General features: G+C 49.1%; 1 protein-coding gene and 3 non-coding genes across 4 annotated transcripts; all 4 read right to left on the reverse strand.

Annotated features, from left to right (window-relative positions):
- Nucleotides 1-10,922: 10,922 nt before the first annotated feature.
- HSPA8 (heat shock protein family A (Hsp70) member 8) lies at nt 10,923-16,285 on the reverse strand. The gene is made up of 9 exons (XM_062594393.1): nt 16,182-16,285; nt 15,045-15,254; nt 14,341-14,546; nt 14,099-14,251; nt 13,448-14,003; nt 12,917-13,119; nt 12,409-12,607; nt 11,886-12,118; nt 10,923-11,375 (listed from the first exon to the last, which is right to left on the reverse strand). The coding sequence occupies exons 2-9, from the start codon at nt 15,247-15,249 to the stop codon at nt 11,190-11,192; spliced, it is 1,941 nt and encodes a 646-aa protein (XP_062450377.1). The 5' UTR covers nt 15,250-15,254; nt 16,182-16,285; the 3' UTR covers nt 10,923-11,189.
- LOC134150668 (small nucleolar RNA SNORD14) lies at nt 11,709-11,805 on the reverse strand. Its single transcript, XR_009960706.1, has one exon. It is a non-coding gene; the product is annotated as a small nucleolar RNA SNORD14 (small nucleolar RNA).
- LOC134150670 (small nucleolar RNA SNORD14) lies at nt 12,698-12,794 on the reverse strand. Its single transcript, XR_009960708.1, has one exon. It is a non-coding gene; the product is annotated as a small nucleolar RNA SNORD14 (small nucleolar RNA).
- LOC134150669 (small nucleolar RNA SNORD14) lies at nt 13,189-13,279 on the reverse strand. The gene has a single exon (XR_009960707.1). It is a non-coding gene; the product is annotated as a small nucleolar RNA SNORD14 (small nucleolar RNA).
- Nucleotides 16,286-17,583: the final 1,298 nt, after the last annotated feature.

The raw sequence follows: 17,583 nt of genomic DNA on the forward strand, positions 1-17,583 counted from the left end.
CCGCGGGACTGCAGGGATTAAGGAGGCTCTGACGGCATCGGTGTTTCAAATGCAACCAGGAGGAGGACTTAATTGGACTTTGGACACCTTAATTAACAACTGCTCTTTTCCATGTCCCTGTACTGCTAAACCCAAACTGAGGAAGCTGGGAGCACTTAAAGTGTGCAAAGTTCCTCCCCTGCTCCCTTGCAGGTCTCCTAGCAAGGGGGAAACTTTCCTAGGCCTCAAGCCACGAGGACTCCCAGGCTCTTCTGCAGCCGGACCCCGAATTCCAGGGTTAAATCTGCTGGGTATTATTTTTTGGCTAAAACCCTCGCTTTTTATTACTTCTGACACAATAGAAGTGATTTCTGCACCTTGTATTTATCAATGAGCAATTAAGTCTCTTCTAGAAACCCTATACCAAGAAGGCTTTTTAAATTAAAATATTTTCCATTTGATTGTTAGCTGCTAAATGAAGATAGGGAAAAAATAGGCTAATTATACCTATCCTAATTAAGCTCCTACAATAACCCATAATTACACCCACATTTATCACCTTTGTGTGGGGCACTTTAACCTGTTGTGGTTGGTAATTAGCATGTCTCCCGCGGGAACTGCGAGCTCACATCTTCCTCCTGGATTTTTGATTGAAAGTGTGGAAACAAACTCTCTGTTTGCGAAACTGTAATTGGGGTAATTTCTGAGGCGTTCTTATTAATGGCCAGGGTACGCTGGAGAGCTGGACGGTGTTTTAGCGCACTGAGTGACTCTGGGTGTACTCTGTTGGCGAAAAACCACCACGTTACCGCCAAGCAGCCCAAACAAGCGCAGCCTTTCCTTTTGGAGAGCCGACAGGCCGGGTTTCGCCTCCATTTCGTGCCTGGGTCTCTGGCTGACCTGACTTAGCTGGTCCCTGGGTTATTGCCCCGTGCCTCAGTTTCCCCATCGGCAGCAAGGAAGCGCCGTGGTAATTCAGGAGCTGGCGCGCGGGGCACGCAGCATCCCCGGCCAGCCCCTGCCCTCTCCACCCCGCCTTCCCTGCCCATCCCCGCGGCCTCAGGCCTCCGGGAGTGCAGGGCCTCTCCGCTCGCTAGCCAGGCTCGGGGGCGGCAGCGCTGCCACTTTCCCTAGGCTCTGCCTCTCTGCTCTCCGTCCTCCCTGGCCCTGAAGCCAGGCTCCCCAGAGCCGACGGCGCCTTATTTCAGCTTCTTTCTGCAACAGGGGGAGAGAAAGAGCGCGAGAGCGCGCGGAAGAGCGCGCGAGAGCCCTCGCTTGCACGCACGAGCAGCGGGGCAAAGAGCCGGATCCCGAGACCCCCGAAATCCCGGGAAACGGCCGCACTCCAGGCGGAAGGCAGCGGCTGCTTCTCCGCTCCCGGGCTGCGGGAGGCAGGCGGGGAGGGAAGCTGGGAGAGCTGCAAGCGCGCCGGAGCGGAAGCGCTTGCTTTCGGCCGAGGGCGGCTGCTCTAGCGGAGACGCAGGCGGGCGTAGAGGAAAAAATCCCGCCGCGTCTGGCGTCCGCTTGGCACCCTCTGGCGGCTGCCAGCCCCCCCCCCCCCCCCGAGGGCGCGGGGAGCCCTGGGGGGGCCGGGGAGGCTGCAGCCCCCCGGGGCAGCCGGCACACGGAGCCGATACACCTGGGTAAAACCCAACTGCCATCAGCGCTGCGTCGCCCGGCGGGGACGCGGGGCAGGACGCTGGCGCTTCCCAGGCCCCGCGAGCGCCCGTTTGCCAGCGCTCTCGGCCACGCGCCCCGGCCGGGGGGCTTTGGTGTCCCAGGCCCTTAGCGCCCACCCTGGCGCTCGCCCGTCCTCCCTGGGCGGTCGGGGAACTTCTGGCGCCCTCCGCTTCCCCGCTAGAAGATGAGCTTCGGGGTGCAGGCCCTGCTCCCGGCAGCCGACGCTGCAAAAGCCTCGAGAGCCCCGGCGCAGACGTCGCCCCCGGGGGCTCCCTGCACGGACGAAGCCCCCTGCGCCGGGCCGGGGGCCGGGGCGCCGCGGGGGGACGCGCGGCCACCCAGGGCCAGTCCGCCTCTCCCACCCTGCCCAGCCGAAAACGCAGCGTATGAAGCGCTACGATCCGCACCCCCGGTGAGATCGCCAGGGGGTCCAAACAGCAAATTCTCACGTTTTGATAAAAACGCGCCTTTCTGCCAGCGAAATCGTCGGGGGGAGGTTCAGTCTCCCGAGGACCAAGTTCTGAGTCTACCCCGCAGTCAGAGCCACAGAGCTGTGAGCAGAAGGCAATCGTGCCGTGACGGTTACCTCTGCCCTCATGGAAGTATCTAGAGGAAGGAAAAATTAATTTTTTAAATCATGTCATTTTGCTGTTCTGCAGTAAAGGGCACCCAGCACTGCGCACACGTATGAGGCCGCTCAGAGCTGATTTATCGCTTGAGATCGCAGAGACAGAATCAAGCCATTACAGCCTTTTAAAAGCTTTCTTGCAACAAACTAAAAATATCCATTGCTGACAGATGCAAGCTGTCAATAAGGAATTCAAGAACTCGCTATGAAGAGTGGAAAGAGTGCAAAGTCTTGATAAACATCTCAAATTGGGTCTTACTCAGTGGGAAACAAGTAGTTTATAGTGGTAATTGTAAAGGGCATTTTACATTGAATCAATTAAATGAAAATCTTTTAAACCCTTTTTAAAAGGAGACCTTTTAAGTTAACAGGTGATTTTAATTGGAACCATGGGACTTGCATCACGGGAGGTGGGTTGGGTTTTTTTGTGGAGATTTTTTTTTGGAAGCATTCTATATAGGGGAAAATCGATACACTTCCATCAGCATTTGAACTCCTAGAGTCTTGCAAGTTGAATAGTTAAACTAAGCAAGAATTACAGTTTCCTCTGCTTTGCAAGGCTTTTCCTAGCAATTAAATATGTCTCCATCATGACTCCTTAATTGTGAAAGATGCAGGAGAATCTGTCAAGGCTGAGTTATGTTTTCTTTCACGAGGTATTTTAAGATAATTATTCTTAGTCCAAACCTTTGGCAAAACCTACTATAAAAATAGCGTATATTTCTTAGAGATAAATTACCTTCAGAGAAGATGTCAAACATCCCAGCTGACACCATCAAAAGCGATAATTGCATGTGAACAGATTTTACTTTTAAATTCCTTTTCTTACTTCTTCACAGGCATAAAGCCTGCTCTGGAAAATTACTAGCAAACAAGCAATTGCCTGCTGGCCCAAGGGACCAAGGACACGAGCAACGATCCTTCCCTCCAAAGCAACCGCCGCCTTCAGCAATTGCCTTTTAGAGCCAGTGAATTCCTTCGGTTCCCGTTGCCCTGCACTTCTTCAAAGCAGGGACTGTTTGCCCTGCAAAGTTACAAGGGGGGGTCCAGGAACACCAGTTAGCTGACCAGGAGTGGGCTAGAGAAAAGCATGGGAAGGAGTAGCAAGTTCCCCAGGTGGAGACCTGGGACGGGCCACCTCCACGGAGCCACTGCTAGCTACAGTAACCGGGCGATCCTCACTTCTCGGCAAGCAACCTCAGTGCTTCGGTCTCTGAGTCTTGTCTCCTGAAAGTCCCGGGGAAACATCTGGTGTATCTAATGTCTAATGTAAATAAGGACACGTGAAATCTATGGGCATGCGAAGAGTTCCTGAAGGGAAGGTCGGGTTGCAAACCTGCAGGGACGGTACGACGGGGAGAGCAGAAAAGGCACTGACCACGTCAGACAATCTACCTTTGGATTTTTCAAAACAGTTAAAGGACAACTCATCTTTTGACAAAAAAAAAAAAAAAAAAGAGAGAGAGCGAGCAAGCGAGAGAGAAACCACTAAGCCTTTGATGCTGCTCCCTCTTGCTAGCTTTAAACAGGTGGCTGCCCATGAATTCAATCACGTCCATTAGAGCACCAACAGAGGAACTGATGTTCGAGCTGGAGGCTGCTCGATGGAGAAAGCTGGTGCATTACCAAGGCAGCAAACTCCTCTCGTAGCTAGGCAAGGAGCTGGCAGAGGGACACTCGCCTCCTCTAATGAGTTCCACTGGCCAAGCAGATGTTTACGAGGGAAAGTATGCATTTGCTTGCTTGCTTGCTTTAGGTGGAAGAAAAGAGTCAAAGGGGAACTGAGAAGTTCCCCAGGGGAACACACAGGAGAGAGCCAAGGCAGCTCAGGGTGCCAAGCAGAGCCGGCTGTGTTGACACAGCGAGAGTGTTAGCAGCTCCTGGGATTTTACTGTGATCCTTGTAAGAGACAACGGGGTGCCTCAAGCCCCAGCTCCCAGAGTCATGTTGTCTCTAAGAAACAGGAAATGTCTGAGTGCCTAAAGGAAGAGTTTAGGTCATCTGGGTGGGGAAAAAAGCCTGGAAAAACAACGTGTCTCAGAGCAGGGATTTCAAAGGAGAGCAAGAAAGTGAACGTAGTGAGATGGTACCTGACTCTCAGCATGGTCAAGCTGAGCATTAGGGATGGGGCACGCAGTAGAGTCCCTGCCATTCCCCTTTCCTGAGCTTTAGGAGTGGGAGAAGAGGTCAGCAAGGCAAAATTAGGCATTGACACAAGTTTATATGCTTCTCCTCAGAAGCGCCCAGGCCACAGGAGCCTGAAAGCCCCAGCAAGTGTCAAATCAGCAAGTATCTCCTGCCTGCTTGTCCCCATCAAGCTTAGGTCTCTTCTCAAATGACTGAGAGCTAGCAGTCTTCAGAGGCAGCTTTAGCAAGTGCTAAAGCCTTTGGACGGATGTCAGAAACCAGAGGCGACTTTGCAGCCCTCCCTCGCTGCCCCGGGCCCTGCGCTGACTTTCCTCCAGTTGAGCACCGCTGGCCTCACGGCAGGCAGGGGAGCCGAGGCAGGAAGGGTCTTCCCAGCCGTCTGCCGGAGGCGCCCACCCCGGAGGATCCAGGCTGGGGCCAGCCCCGGCACCACCAACAAACCGATGGGTTAACCGTGCTGCCCCGGGAAGCCCGTGAACGCCGACCGCCTCCCGCCAGGACACGCTGGGGAAACCGAGGCACAGCGGCGAGTCGCTCCACGGAGGCGAGAAGGTGGCGATCCAGACGCCACGTCTTCAGCGTCGCACCCACCCTTCCTCCGTGGAATTGATGTGCTTCTTTCGGGCACTAAGTGATTAGTCTGCGGCTTCGCCGAGCGTGAAGTTACGGAGCAGGAGATTCAAGCACAAGCACAACTCCAGTTCTGCTGTAGTCCTATTTGAAAGGGTAAGTGTTCTGCATTTTTTTTCATGCCTGCAACAATCTAGACAAATAGGCTTTTAAATTAAGCAGTGATTTGGAATATAAGTGAGTGCATTTAAGCTGCTAAGAGATGGAAAGATCCTAATGGCTGAAATATTTGTCATATCACAAATAAACTGACTGTATCGGGAGCTACTAATATAACTAATTTTTACCAAATCCTTCACTACTCTGTGGTAGAAAATGAGGTCAGCATAGGTTGAGGCAACATAAAATGAGCAGCTGCCAGAAGGCAGCACAGAATACTGATAAAGGACTCTGCAGGAACGGTACTGCCTGCCCACAGGAAAAGGGAATCAGATTGTTCAAATTAAGATACAGCTTTTCCAGAGCATCTAGGGTTTTAATGAAAAGGTGCCGACAAAGACTTGCTTTCAGTGGATCCGGAATACAAATGCATACCCAGAGACTTCCTCAAAGCCTCCCTGCCCTCCTGGACCAGATTTCACTCTGGTTTTCCACCTTCTAATTAGGAGGTCAGTGGCATTTTTGAGAGGTACTTGGGTGTGAGAGGAGGCAGAAGTGTGCCCTGGGATAGCTGGTGAGAATCCCTGGGATTTTATGGTTTCTTTGACTCCTATGGAGCTTCCCAGTTGAGGAGCTCAAGCAGGAATTAAACCTTGGCTTAATCCCCACCTTATAAGGAGGGAAACTGAAATGAAGAGGAGTTAAGAGGGCTTAATGGAAAAACAAACCCAAAGCCCGCAGGGACGGTGCCTGGCAGTGCCCGGAGTGACTCTTGCACCTTCGCCTTTAGAGACCAAGAGCAGGCCGCCCAAATCACCTCGTTTCTGCCCTCGCTCACATCCGATCCCGCCTCCCTGCCTCATTCAGAGCAGCTCTCGCGGGGTCGATACGCGGAGGACCTCGGCGGCGGAACGGCGACCACTTGGAAGTGTCAGACCATTTGCGAAAAATAAGATCAACATGGATTAACAATAAAACTTAAAGCTGGCTGCATTTGCTAAATGGAATGGTAGAAGGGTTCATATTTGATAACCATTAAATGGTTTAATGAAATAATTATAACTCAGACTCCTGAGCCCAGCCGCAATCGATAACTATGAGCTCTAAGCAACAGCATGTTCCAGGTTCTGCCATTTTCACAGTGCTGCCCAGCAGGCAGAGTGTGTGACTATAAATGCGATTGACAGTAAAGTTGCATTAAAACATTCCCATCAAGGGCAATAATAGATTAAAGGCTACTGAGGCGCGGCAGTTGGCTGGTCAATACGCTTTATTTTCTGCATCACCCCCAATTTTGCCACCCTCCCGCATACTATTAGTATGAGTCGATTTGCTGTCAATGACTTGCCCTGGCAAAAGATGCATTAATGCAGGCTCACAAAAGAGGTGCGCATGGCATTATCACTTCACTCGCTTTCAAATTACAGCCTAATGCCGTCTCCAGGCAGCTTGTGACACGTTAACACTATGCGCGATTTGTTGGTATCGGGCTAAATATTTCATTTCTAAAGATTTCATCAGAGATTTGATGACAGAAATAAACTACCGCCCAGTGGGAAATCTTTCCGAATAATAGAATTGTTGGAAAATTGACAAAAAAAGGATGACGATGCGGGATAGTGGACGAAGAGAGGAAAAAGCATGAGGGGAGAAGGAGGGCTGAGTAGAGGATTGCTGAGTATCCATTTGTCTGCTAATTAAAGCCAAGATTATTAATAAATCCAGTGAAGGGGCAGAGATTACAGCTCGGATGATTGCCTGTCCCTTGCTCCCAGATGCCGTGCTTCGATGCTCCATGGTTGCTTTTGAATGGCAAGAATGCCACGTGGTATGCGAAGTGCAGCAGGATATGCCCCGAGGCTTGCTTTATTCTCTGCCAAATCTAGTAAAAGAGCCTCTAACATCTGTGCCTCTGCATCGGTCTGCCACAGGTTGTATTTTCCTCTACTGCTAGCGAAAAGGGCCCAGGAAACCGAAGGAGGAGGACAAGGAGCAAGCAACTAGGGTTGCACCTACCCTGCTTCAGAGTTTCAAACTGACCTGCAGAAAGCACTGTTCGGGCAAGAATTCAGGGAGGCCCCAAGCCCGCACAGAGCCAGCGCCCAGGCGCTCCGTGCCCGAAGACCGTGGGCTGTACACCCTCCACATCATGGGACACGCACCTGAGCTGCCAGTCCTCTACTGCGGCTGAAGGACAGCCCAGGAGGCTGCTGCCAGCTTCTCACACGCCTGGAGACCTCAACTCTTCTGCTGGGACCAGGTACAGTGAAGGCACTGGGCAATCCTGACTCGTATTCGTTTTCTGACTGGCTGCTCAGCTGCTATCAAAAGAGATTGGCCTTTATTCAATGCTGATTAGGGTGCAAAGCCAGCAAGCCCATTAATGCCTGCTTTTTCAAGGCCCCAAGACCCCTGCACTCACCACATCCTCCAGTAAACGCTCCTGCCTTTCAGTCTGAACAAAACAGCCCCAGAGTCAGTTGTGTGATGAAAAAGCTGGCACCTGCCCAAAGAGAGGGGACAAGAACCGAGGCTCATCAGCGAGCTAGCTGCTCGGGCTCCGGTTCTAGCTGCATTTTACTGCTACAAGTCCTACTGTAAAGGCAATTTCAGATCAGGGCTTTGATTCATGCCCTTTTCCTACAAGCAGCTGTTGCCAGCACTGAAAGCTCAACCTTCACTTCTCTTGATTTTTTTTTCCTTCTTTTTTTTTTTTTTTTTTTGGGGGGGGGGGGGAGGGGGGCAGTCCTCGAGGTTATTGGGGAGGGTTTAGCAGCACCTCGGCAGTTGTCAGGGGTTAGAGAGTTTGCTGGTCTCCAAGGCACAGCTTAGTCAGTCAGTGTTAAGATCAAAAGCCTGGGTTTAGTTGCAAGACATAGTGCTTGCGGGGGACGCTTGGAGGTTTATGTTTGGTACAAACTGTATTACTGGACTAATGCAATCTAATGACTTCAGGAGAGTCAGCCTCTAGGATGCTTACCAGGCAGATGAGATCCAGATAGCTTCTGACGCTACCTAAACGAACTACATATGAACTCTGCCCTTTCCAATGAGGCAGCAATTGAAGGCTGTGATGTACATGCCCAGGTTTTTCGGCACAGCCCTTAGAGCAGAGCAATCAGGAAGATCTTACACGGAAAAAAGGTTGGGTCAGACAGCACAGGAGCTGGGTGGCCCATGACTGAGTCACTGCAATAACTGCTTGGCTGTGAAACATGTCTGTTTTGAAGGCCAGGCACCCAAATGAAGAATTTGCCTCCTGTAGCACTCTCCTACCACTGTTTGACATACTCAGTATTGCTGCTTCCTCTGCTTCCTTCTATCTGCGCCTAAAAAGACAGATTTCACTGCTTACCCTGGCACTTTTGAAGAAAACAGGATCTTCAGAGGATTCGCAAACTCTAGATGCTCGCTGCTTTTGCTTCCATGCATCTCACAGAGCAGCAGTTCTGCAGTTACACAGGTGGTTTTCCCTGACTTTAGCCTTAACCATGTATTTCTGCAGGTGCTCCAAGCCTATTACCCAATTTCCATGTAATTGAGAAACATTTGCAACAGAGGAAAGCTTTTTATCACTTCTGATTCCTCATCTGCTCCATTCCTCAATCATCCTTACATCATCCTAAAAACAGCTCCCCTCTTTTTGCATACCACTCACCATAATTCATATTACGAGGCCTTGTTACTCAGCCTAACAAGGTTGAGGATTTTAATTTATAGCTTATAAAGGTATCCTGATGAGACACCTATGCGCCACCCTAATAAAAAGGGCTAGTTTTCATCATTTCTGAAAGGCCCTAAAATACCCCAGACCTTCCTTTAACTTCCGCTAGTGTAATGAAGCAGTTACGCACTCCTAGTTGGATGTAAACACTAAAACCAGATGCTTTGACCCGCTGAGACTTTTTGACTGAGAACATTTTGTGGATTTAATGACCCCCTGGAAAATGTTTTTCTGAGATTATGGTAACAACTACTGACATCTGGTGGGCAAAACTCAAACGTGTAACAAGGCACAACTAACACTGCAGTACAGCCTGCTCTTTACACAAAGCTCAACCCCAAATTGCACTTCAAACATTAGGTTAGTAAACATCAGAGCATGCTGCTTTCTCCCACTGCAGAAGCAAATCTGTTTCAACTATTTTCCTGTTATTAAGGAATGACTTAAGTGTTCGTATTTACAGACATGCTTGACATCAATAAAAACTATCATTCCACTGTGCAAAGCTTCCCCCAAAGTGGCACCCCATTACTCAAGACAGGAAGAGGTGCTAGAGGTGCTAGAGGTGTGGAACAACATTTAAGCTACTGATCGTAAGTCAGAGCAGCTCTAGTTCACTGCCCTATTCCATGGATTACACCTCAGTTTTTTTCTTCTTCAGAATCATTCAGTATCACCGATCTAAACAGGAAAACAAAAAATATCTGTGTGAACAAAAAAAAAGCCTTGCTGTAATTGTGTGCGAAACCTTCCACTGTTTATACAAATATCTACTTCCTCCCTTGCATTTCTTTCAGCAGTTCTCTCCCAGCAGCACTTTAAATCCTTCCAAATAGGTAACATGGCCTCACAAAGCAGCATTAAGATTAAATGAGCAGAGCATTATTTTTCTTGTTTGGTTGAGCTTTCCGATGGTTAGCCACTTACACCAAAAAAAACAAACACACAAAAAAGGAACAACAAATCCCCCCCGGCCTTCTAAATACAGGTTGTATCTCTACAATCAAGGGAAAGTTCATCAAGGGACAACTAACTAAAAAGAACTTAAACATATAGACCACAGGCCTGCATCTTAATGAAAAGGATCATGAACAGTGACTTACCACTGAGCCTCATTAAGGGTATGTAAGTCTACCTGTACAGCTTGGAGATGAGCATTACCTCCAATGCAGAAAAGTCATCTTGGAATTCATTTCCATACACCCCTAAGCCATCAGTCCGCTCAAGCTCTAAAGGACAATTACATACCTTTTAAGACGCTTATTACTGCTGGGAATTAACTGTAGCTACCTTGCAGGGAGGAAAAAAAAAAAAAAAAGAAAAAAAACCTTTCTGTAAAGCACTGCTCTATTCCTGGGCAAGGATGAGCCAGTTTCAGTTACTGCTACCTTAACACAGTGTAGCAGACTAAAGTTCAATTACTAGACAGATCTAACTGCTCCCTGAAGTTGTTCATCATCATCCTACAGTGAGATACACCTTTCTTAGGCAGTACAAAACCGTGACCCACTCAAGCCAAAAGCTCTCCTGCCACCTTTCAGCCAGATGTAACCTGGCTCTGGCTAAATACATTCCTGACTTTGTCAATGACATTTTAAATTGCAGCATCACGTGGAAAGATTCACGCTGCAGTTCAGACCTGTGGTTCTGAAGAGCAGCCAGTATTTAAGGAATAGCAACACTCCATCCCCCAAATATTCATGTTACTATCTTAAACAAGATGCATAACTTCAGCCTACAGCACCTCTGATGTGGTTTTAGCATGCAGTTTTAACAGCGGGCCTTTCAGAATTGACTCTTGCTTTTTAGTTCACTACAGCTCTAAAACTTCTTTTAGGTGGAACGCAAGAGCTAAGAAATCACTGAAGAACTTTTAGGCACTAGATGCTGCTCTCAGTCTGCATGAATGCTCCTGGCAAAAGGATTACTCAGCCACAGCTGGAAGCAGTATGTCCTTCCTGTGTAGTAGTGAATCCCCCCAACAGATTTAACACACACCTGTATCCCCCCCAAAAATGGAACAAAGATCCAGTGTGATGCCCATTAAATAGTTTTTATTCCTTAGGACATGAATTGCATTTCCACTTGTTTACAGTACTGTAAAGTGCAATGGTATTCATCTCTCCTCCTGTGCACATGTTCAAGTATTTAAAATGCCCAGAAATTTTTTTACAGCAGCTCAGTTATGGAGTTTATCTGGCAATATACCCAGATGTGCCTACAATTTTGGGTCCTTCAGTCTAACCCCCGTTTGGGGGTCCTCCAATACTAACTGCTAGTGGAATGCATTTCCCAGTGTCTTTAGTCAACCTCTTCAATGGTTGGTCCAGAAGAAGCTCCCCCAGATGGAGGTGCTCCACCACCAGGGAATCCACCAGGCATCCCACCTGGCATGCCTCCTGCACTCTGGTACAGCTTTGTGATGATAGGGTTGCACACCTTCTCCAGCTCCTTCTGCTGGTGCTCAAACTCCTCCTTCTCAGCCGTCTGGAAAAGAAGAAATATCTCAGTACCCGCTATACTGACATGCAACAGCCTGGAAGTTACCTGGCACCACACTGCTTAACCATTTGGAGTCTCAGCTAACAAAAGCCCACCTTCCAGAACCAGGGGGTGAAGTCCGGGGTGGGCTAGCTAAAGAGCAGTTCTCACTTTTCCTTGGTTTAGTTCCAATGCAACAAACCTCTTTCCAAGACTCCTTTAAACAGGTTTCAGAGCTTAAACTGCTCCTGAAGTAACATGATCACCTAAGGCCACACTTGCAAGCTAACCAGCCTGACCCGGGAGGAAGAGAAAGCCCCGTGCTTTGACAGTCTGTGGTCGCTCAGACATCCAAGGAAGGTACTTAAGCCAACACAAGTCTTTCGACTTCTGGTGGAAACTACGAATGGCTTTGGAATCACTTTCATCATTGCAACCAGTTCTTCATACAGTGAACTTACTTTGTAGCTCAAACATGCTATAAGTAAACACTGTTTGGGGGGGGGGGGAACATACCTGATTCTTGTCCAGCCAGTTGATGATTTCATTGCATTTGTCCAGGATTTTCTGCTTGTCCTCATCAGAGATCTTGCCCTGGAGCTTCTCATCTTCAACAGTAGCTTTCATGTTGAATGCATAAGATTCCAGGGAGTTCTTAGAAGATACCTTGTCACGCTGCTTCTCATCTTCTGCTTTGTATTTCTCTGCTTCCTGAACCATGCGTTCAATGTCCTCCTTGCTCAGGCGGCCTGTAGAACGCAACCACATTTCACATTATGGTTGAGTCACTTCTTTTTAGCAGAGAAATTCTGTGCATGTTCTACTAGGCAAATTCTACACTAAGCCAGTATGAAGGTCCACAAACTTCAGGTGCCTGTATCTTGGGCTTCCTGATAAACACAGGGCTAACTGCATTAAAAACACAAGGTGCATAACTGTAATAAAAATTACAGCCTGATTTGGTAAAGCTAAAATAGATTTTCTTTACAAACCATAAGCAGCTGGGCAGTTTCCACCCTCAGGAACATTCAATACTTACCCTTGTCATTTGTTATTGTGATCTTGTTCTCCTTGCCAGTGCTCTTGTCCACAGCAGACACATTTAGGATGCCATTGGCATCAATATCAAAGGTTACTTCAATCTGAGGTACACCTCTGGGAGCAGGGGGAATACCAGTCAGCTCAAACTTGCCCAGCAAGTTGTTGTCCTTAGTCATAGCTCGTTCCCCTTCATACACCTAGAAGAAAACCAGAACAGAGCATATACTTTAAAATTTCACCCCTTAGAAATTTAAGCTTTAACAACGTCTATCCTGAAGTATCACCGGTCACTCAGACATCCAAGGAAGGTACTTGGACCAACACAAGTCTTTCGACTTCTGGTGGAAACTACGAATGGCTTTGGAATCACTTTCATCATTGCAACCAGGTATTAACTGCCATCATTTCTGAACTGCAAGAAAGCCATCTGCCCAATGCCTGAAGTGCTCAGTATCTGAAGATTACTGGAGCAAGCCCACCAGGTCACTTCAGCGTTGCTCACCTACCTGGATAAGCACTCCAGGTTGGTTGTCAGAGTAGGTAGTGAACGTCTGAGTCTGCTTGGTAGGGATGGTAGTATTTCGTTTGATCAGGACTGTCATCACACCTCCAGCAGTCTCAATACCAAGAGACAGAGGTGTCACATCCAAGAGCAGTAGATCCTGTACGTTCTCAGATTTGTCACCAGACAGAATAGCAGCCTGAACAGCTAGTAAAAAAAAGTACAAGTTAAAAACCCTACTACAGAAATACCTCACACTGTAGCCACCCCTACAGCTCGCTCAGACATCCAAGGAAGATTTTGGCCATCATTAGTAGACTTCTGGTGGAAACTACGAATGGCTTTGGAATCTGATTCATCATTGCAAGTAGAAATAGCTAACTGCCTTAGGAGGCTTACTGATTCAGGTGCAGAACTCAGGGCCTGCACACCAATGATGCCAATACAGCTCAGCTGTCAGCTTATCACAACTCCACCCAACTCCAGCTATTAATATGCAAAAAACAGAAAATACAACTTAGACAGCTATTATTACCTGCACCATAAGCCACAGCTTCATCAGGATTGATACTCTTGTTCAACTCTTTGCCATTGAAGAAATCCTGCAGCAGTTTCTGAATCTTTGGGATACGAGTAGACCCACCGACCAACACGATGTCATGGATCTGTGATTTGTCTAGTTTGGCATCCCTCAGGGCCTTTTCCACAGGATCCAGGGTGCCACGGAACAGGTCAGCATTCAGCTCTTCAAAACGAGCTCTGGTAATGGATGTGTAGAAGTCAATGCCCTCATAGAGAGAATCAATTTCAATACTGGCCTGAGTGCTAGAAGAGAGGGTACGCTTTGCACGTTCACATGCAGTGCGGAGGCGACGAACTGCTCTCTTGTTCTCACTAATATCTTTCTTGTGCTTGCGCTTGAATTCAGCAATGAAGTGGTTGACCATACGGTTATCGAAATCTTCTCCACCCAAGTGAGTATCACCTGCAGTGGACTTCACCTCGAAGATGCCATCTTCGATAGTCAGAATTGACACATCAAAGGTGCCACCTCCAAGGTCAAATATAAGAACGTTCCTTTCAGCACCAACCTGCAAGAGAAGTTTCACATTTATAATGCAACTGTAATCTTTCTACTGTTAGCCTAGCACTTTTATTAGTCAGAAATCGCAATTGCATAGCTTACCTTCTTGTCCAAACCATAAGCAATAGCAGCAGCAGTCGGCTCATTGATAATTCTAAGTACATTGAGCCCTGCAATGGTTCCAGCATCCTTCGTAGCCTGGCGCTGAGAGTCATTGAAATAGGCTGGGACAGTGACAACAGCATTTGTAACAGTCTAGAACAAAGCAAACAGAACAATGAATTGTACGTAATACTCATACACGTAAAATTTTGTTCCATTCCCTGAGAAATCCTACGCCTTACCTTTCCAAGATATGCTTCTGCAATTTCCTTCATTTTGGTTAAGACCATTGAAGATATTTCTTCTGGGTAGAAACTCTTGGTCTCTCCTTTGTACTCCACCTGGACTTTTGGTCTGCCAGCATCATTCACCACCGTGAAAGGCCAGTGCTTCATATCAGACTGGACAACAGAATCATCAAACCTACGCCCAATCAACCGTTTTGCATCTAGAAAAATAATGAACTACAATAAGCATCTTCAGTCACAACACAAAAGCATCAGAAACTCTCCCTAAAAAACAAGGCAAGAAAACCTAAAAGCTGTCAACCTAATTTACTGATGCCTTATCAAGATTTCATTTTAAGCACTGATAAGCCAGCTGCAACTTTGAAGTATACAAACCCACATTACTAAACTCACAGGCCTAACTGCAACCCATATGTAACTTTTGCAGTTCTGGCAACAAGAAAGTTTTAGTGCTGCCTAGAAATTAAGACTAAAACATTGTGTCACAGCCACCTAATACTGTAATTGCTGCAAGTACAAATTCAGCATCAGCAAAGCAAGCCTTTCATTGTATGGTGTATGCTTTCCCAATGCTTAATGTAAGAACTCACTACTCACTGTCATACTACCTATGTTAATTAGTCAATTAAGCTCCCAACATGAAACTTGACCATGCTACCTGCTGTAAATTCATATAGAGTTAACACAAACCTACTCACCAAAGACCGTGTTGGTTGGATTCATTGCAACTTGGTTCTTTGCAGCATCACCAATTAACCTCTCTGTGTCTGTGAAGGCAACGTAGCTTGGCGTGGTCCTGTTACCCTGATCGTTGGCAATGATTTCCACCTTCCCATGTTGGAATACACCAACACAGGAATAGGTGGTGCCAAGATCAATTCCGACAGCTGGTCCCTTCGACATTTTGTCTGAAAATAAATAATTGAATGTTAAGGCCTTTTTTACAAGCTGCCACCTACACATGATACAGCTCATCAGGAATTGAAATTTTCCACGGTAACTACATCTCAAAACCTGAACGTTGAATGCTGTGGTATTCCGTATTGTATCAGCAATTGCTTTTTACAGCACATAGATGTAAGCGGAGTGTCTGTTAAACCGTGGAAGTGAAAAACCCAACCACGTGCTTGAGCACGTGGCCCCGAACTCCATATCCCATCGTTCAACGCCCCACGCAGATCACGTGGTGCAAGACAGACACATTGCATGCCGGGAAACATAGCCTCCACCTCGCGTGGGCTGAGCTTCCTTGGCCACGTGGCCTGGCACGGCCCCAGCACCAGCCCACCCAGCACCGAGCAGGGAGATGCCGACTGCTCCCGCCTCCCCCTGCCCGGGCCTCCCACCCCCACCACGTGGTGACCCGGCAAGACCACTCCTCCTCCCAGTGACTACAGCCCCCAGCATGCCCCAGCCGCCCCACGAGCATTGCCCCCCCCCACCCTCCTCCCCTGCCCCCCCCGCCTCCGGCTACCTCAGCTAGAGGCGATATAGGCGCCAAGCACCCTCACCTTCCCCACACTCCCCTTCTCTAAATTGCCGCAAGAACGCCCAGGAATATGGAAGAAAGAAAAAACGCAGCCGTGAGGCGGCAGAATTGGGGGAGAAATAAAGCAGTAGGCCTCATCGAAGTTTCTGCTGCCCTGCAGCTGGCCAAGGAAAATTATCGGCGCTGTGGCAAAATGGCGCCCCCAACCTCTGCCTCGCCCCCCCGCAGGCCCTCGCAAGGGCAAAAGCACCCTCCACTTCGAACAAGACAGACTCCAGCTTCAAGTTCGTGCCCCCCACTCCCCCAGGCAGCCGCCTGCCCCCGCCAGGGCGGCACCCCCCGTTACCTGAGCGGCGCGGACAGCCCCAGGCGCGCACACAAGAACCCGCTCCGCAGAGGTTGCTGCTGAATGAGAGCGGTCGCCTCCCGCCCCGGCGTCTTTATATACGCCTGCAGAACCTTCCAGAAGCGCCCGCCCCTGCTCGCCGCTCCAGCCAATCCGCTCGCGCTCCCTGCACTCCTTCCCGCCAATGGCCGCCCGCCGGAACCCGCGCCCTTGGTGACGCACACAGGAAGGGGGCGTGCCCGCCCGCCGGCCGGCATTCTCGAACCTTCATGCGTTTTCCCTTCTTTTCCCCCCACCATTTACCGCTTCCCTCCTCTCATCCCCCTCCCGCTAGGTAGAGGGTGGTGCTTCGGGTGCGCGGGAGCCAATGAGAACCCTTCTGCAGCCGCTATATTTGCATGACGGTGACGTCGCTGGTGAGCGAAGACTGAAGGCGTAGGCGGAGGCAGGAAAAGCGCGCCAGAGCGCGAATCGCAGCCAATCGCGGCACGGCGCTGGGAGATTGGTTTGCATATTTCCAGCGCGCGGGGGAAGGCGCGGAGAGGCGCGCCGCCGCGGCGCTGACCAATCAGATCGCGCTGCCGCGGGGGTCGTTTGCATAGAGGGTGGCAGGCAAGCGGGGGGGGGGGGGGAGAAGGGGGAAGAAGGGGGGAGCGGGAGGAAGACAAGATGGAGGATGCCATGCGGGGAGGGGGGAGCGGGTCCTTGCCCAGGCATGGCATGGGCCGGCCCGGCCCGGCCGCTGCGGGAGGGCCACCGCTGGGCACACACTTAGCAGACTCGGCGTCTCAGCAGAACTAACGGCACGCGAATCAAGTACGCGTGTACTGTGTTAAATCTTTGCAGAGATGAAATTCAGTCCAGGAAAAGATCATTAGGCTTTTTTCTGAGAGGAAAATGCAGCCAGTGGGAACTAGCAGCACGGGCCAAACGTGGAGAGGGCCTACCCTGTGACAAACCGCCGGGGATCACTTTCTGCCTCAAGAAAAATGATAGTATTTGTAAATTTTTGTTGTTTTTTAATGCATGTGCTGTTCTTACACCTCATTGCCCCGTGCTTTCAAAGACTTGCCTCACTGAACATCGCTGAATGTGATAATTTTTCCTAACGGTGTTGCAAGCCTAACTTTTCCTGTTTTCTGTTTCGCAAGGTAAAAGGTGAGGTTCTCTGCTTTCTCGACAAACCCTGATTCTTGCTCACTTGGAGGAAACCACCTTGTTTAAGTTGTTCTAGGGTGACATTGTCTTTCCTCCAGGGAGGAGAATCTGGCCTCTCTAGGAGCTGACTTCTTAATCCTTCATGAATCCTTGCTGAGTTTCTCATGCTTATAATGGGTGCTGTTCGTGCCTGGCTGAGGTAACACGCTGAGCTGAGGGGTATTGCGATACCTCAGCATGCGTC

This window comes from Rhea pennata, chromosome 24 (genome assembly GCF_028389875.1).
Source record: "Rhea pennata isolate bPtePen1 chromosome 24, bPtePen1.pri, whole genome shotgun sequence".
NCBI classification, from domain to species: domain Eukaryota; kingdom Metazoa; phylum Chordata; class Aves; order Rheiformes; family Rheidae; genus Rhea; species Rhea pennata.

What these genes read in the sequence shown, in the direction of transcription:
- HSPA8 (XM_062594393.1), bottom strand. Translation starts at nt 15,249, where the DNA reads ATGTCGAAGGGACCAGCTGTCGGAATTGATCTTGGCACCACCTATTCC. An exon ending in CACAATAACAAATGACAAGG is followed by an intron (nt 12,119 to 12,408) that starts GTAAGTATTGAA and finishes TGCGTTCTACAG; the next exon opens with GCCGCCTGAGCAAGGAGGAC. An exon ending in ACTGGCTGGACAAGAATCAG is followed by an intron (nt 11,376 to 11,885) that starts GTATGTTCCCCC and finishes CTTCTTTTCCAG; the next exon opens with ACGGCTGAGAAGGAGGAGTT.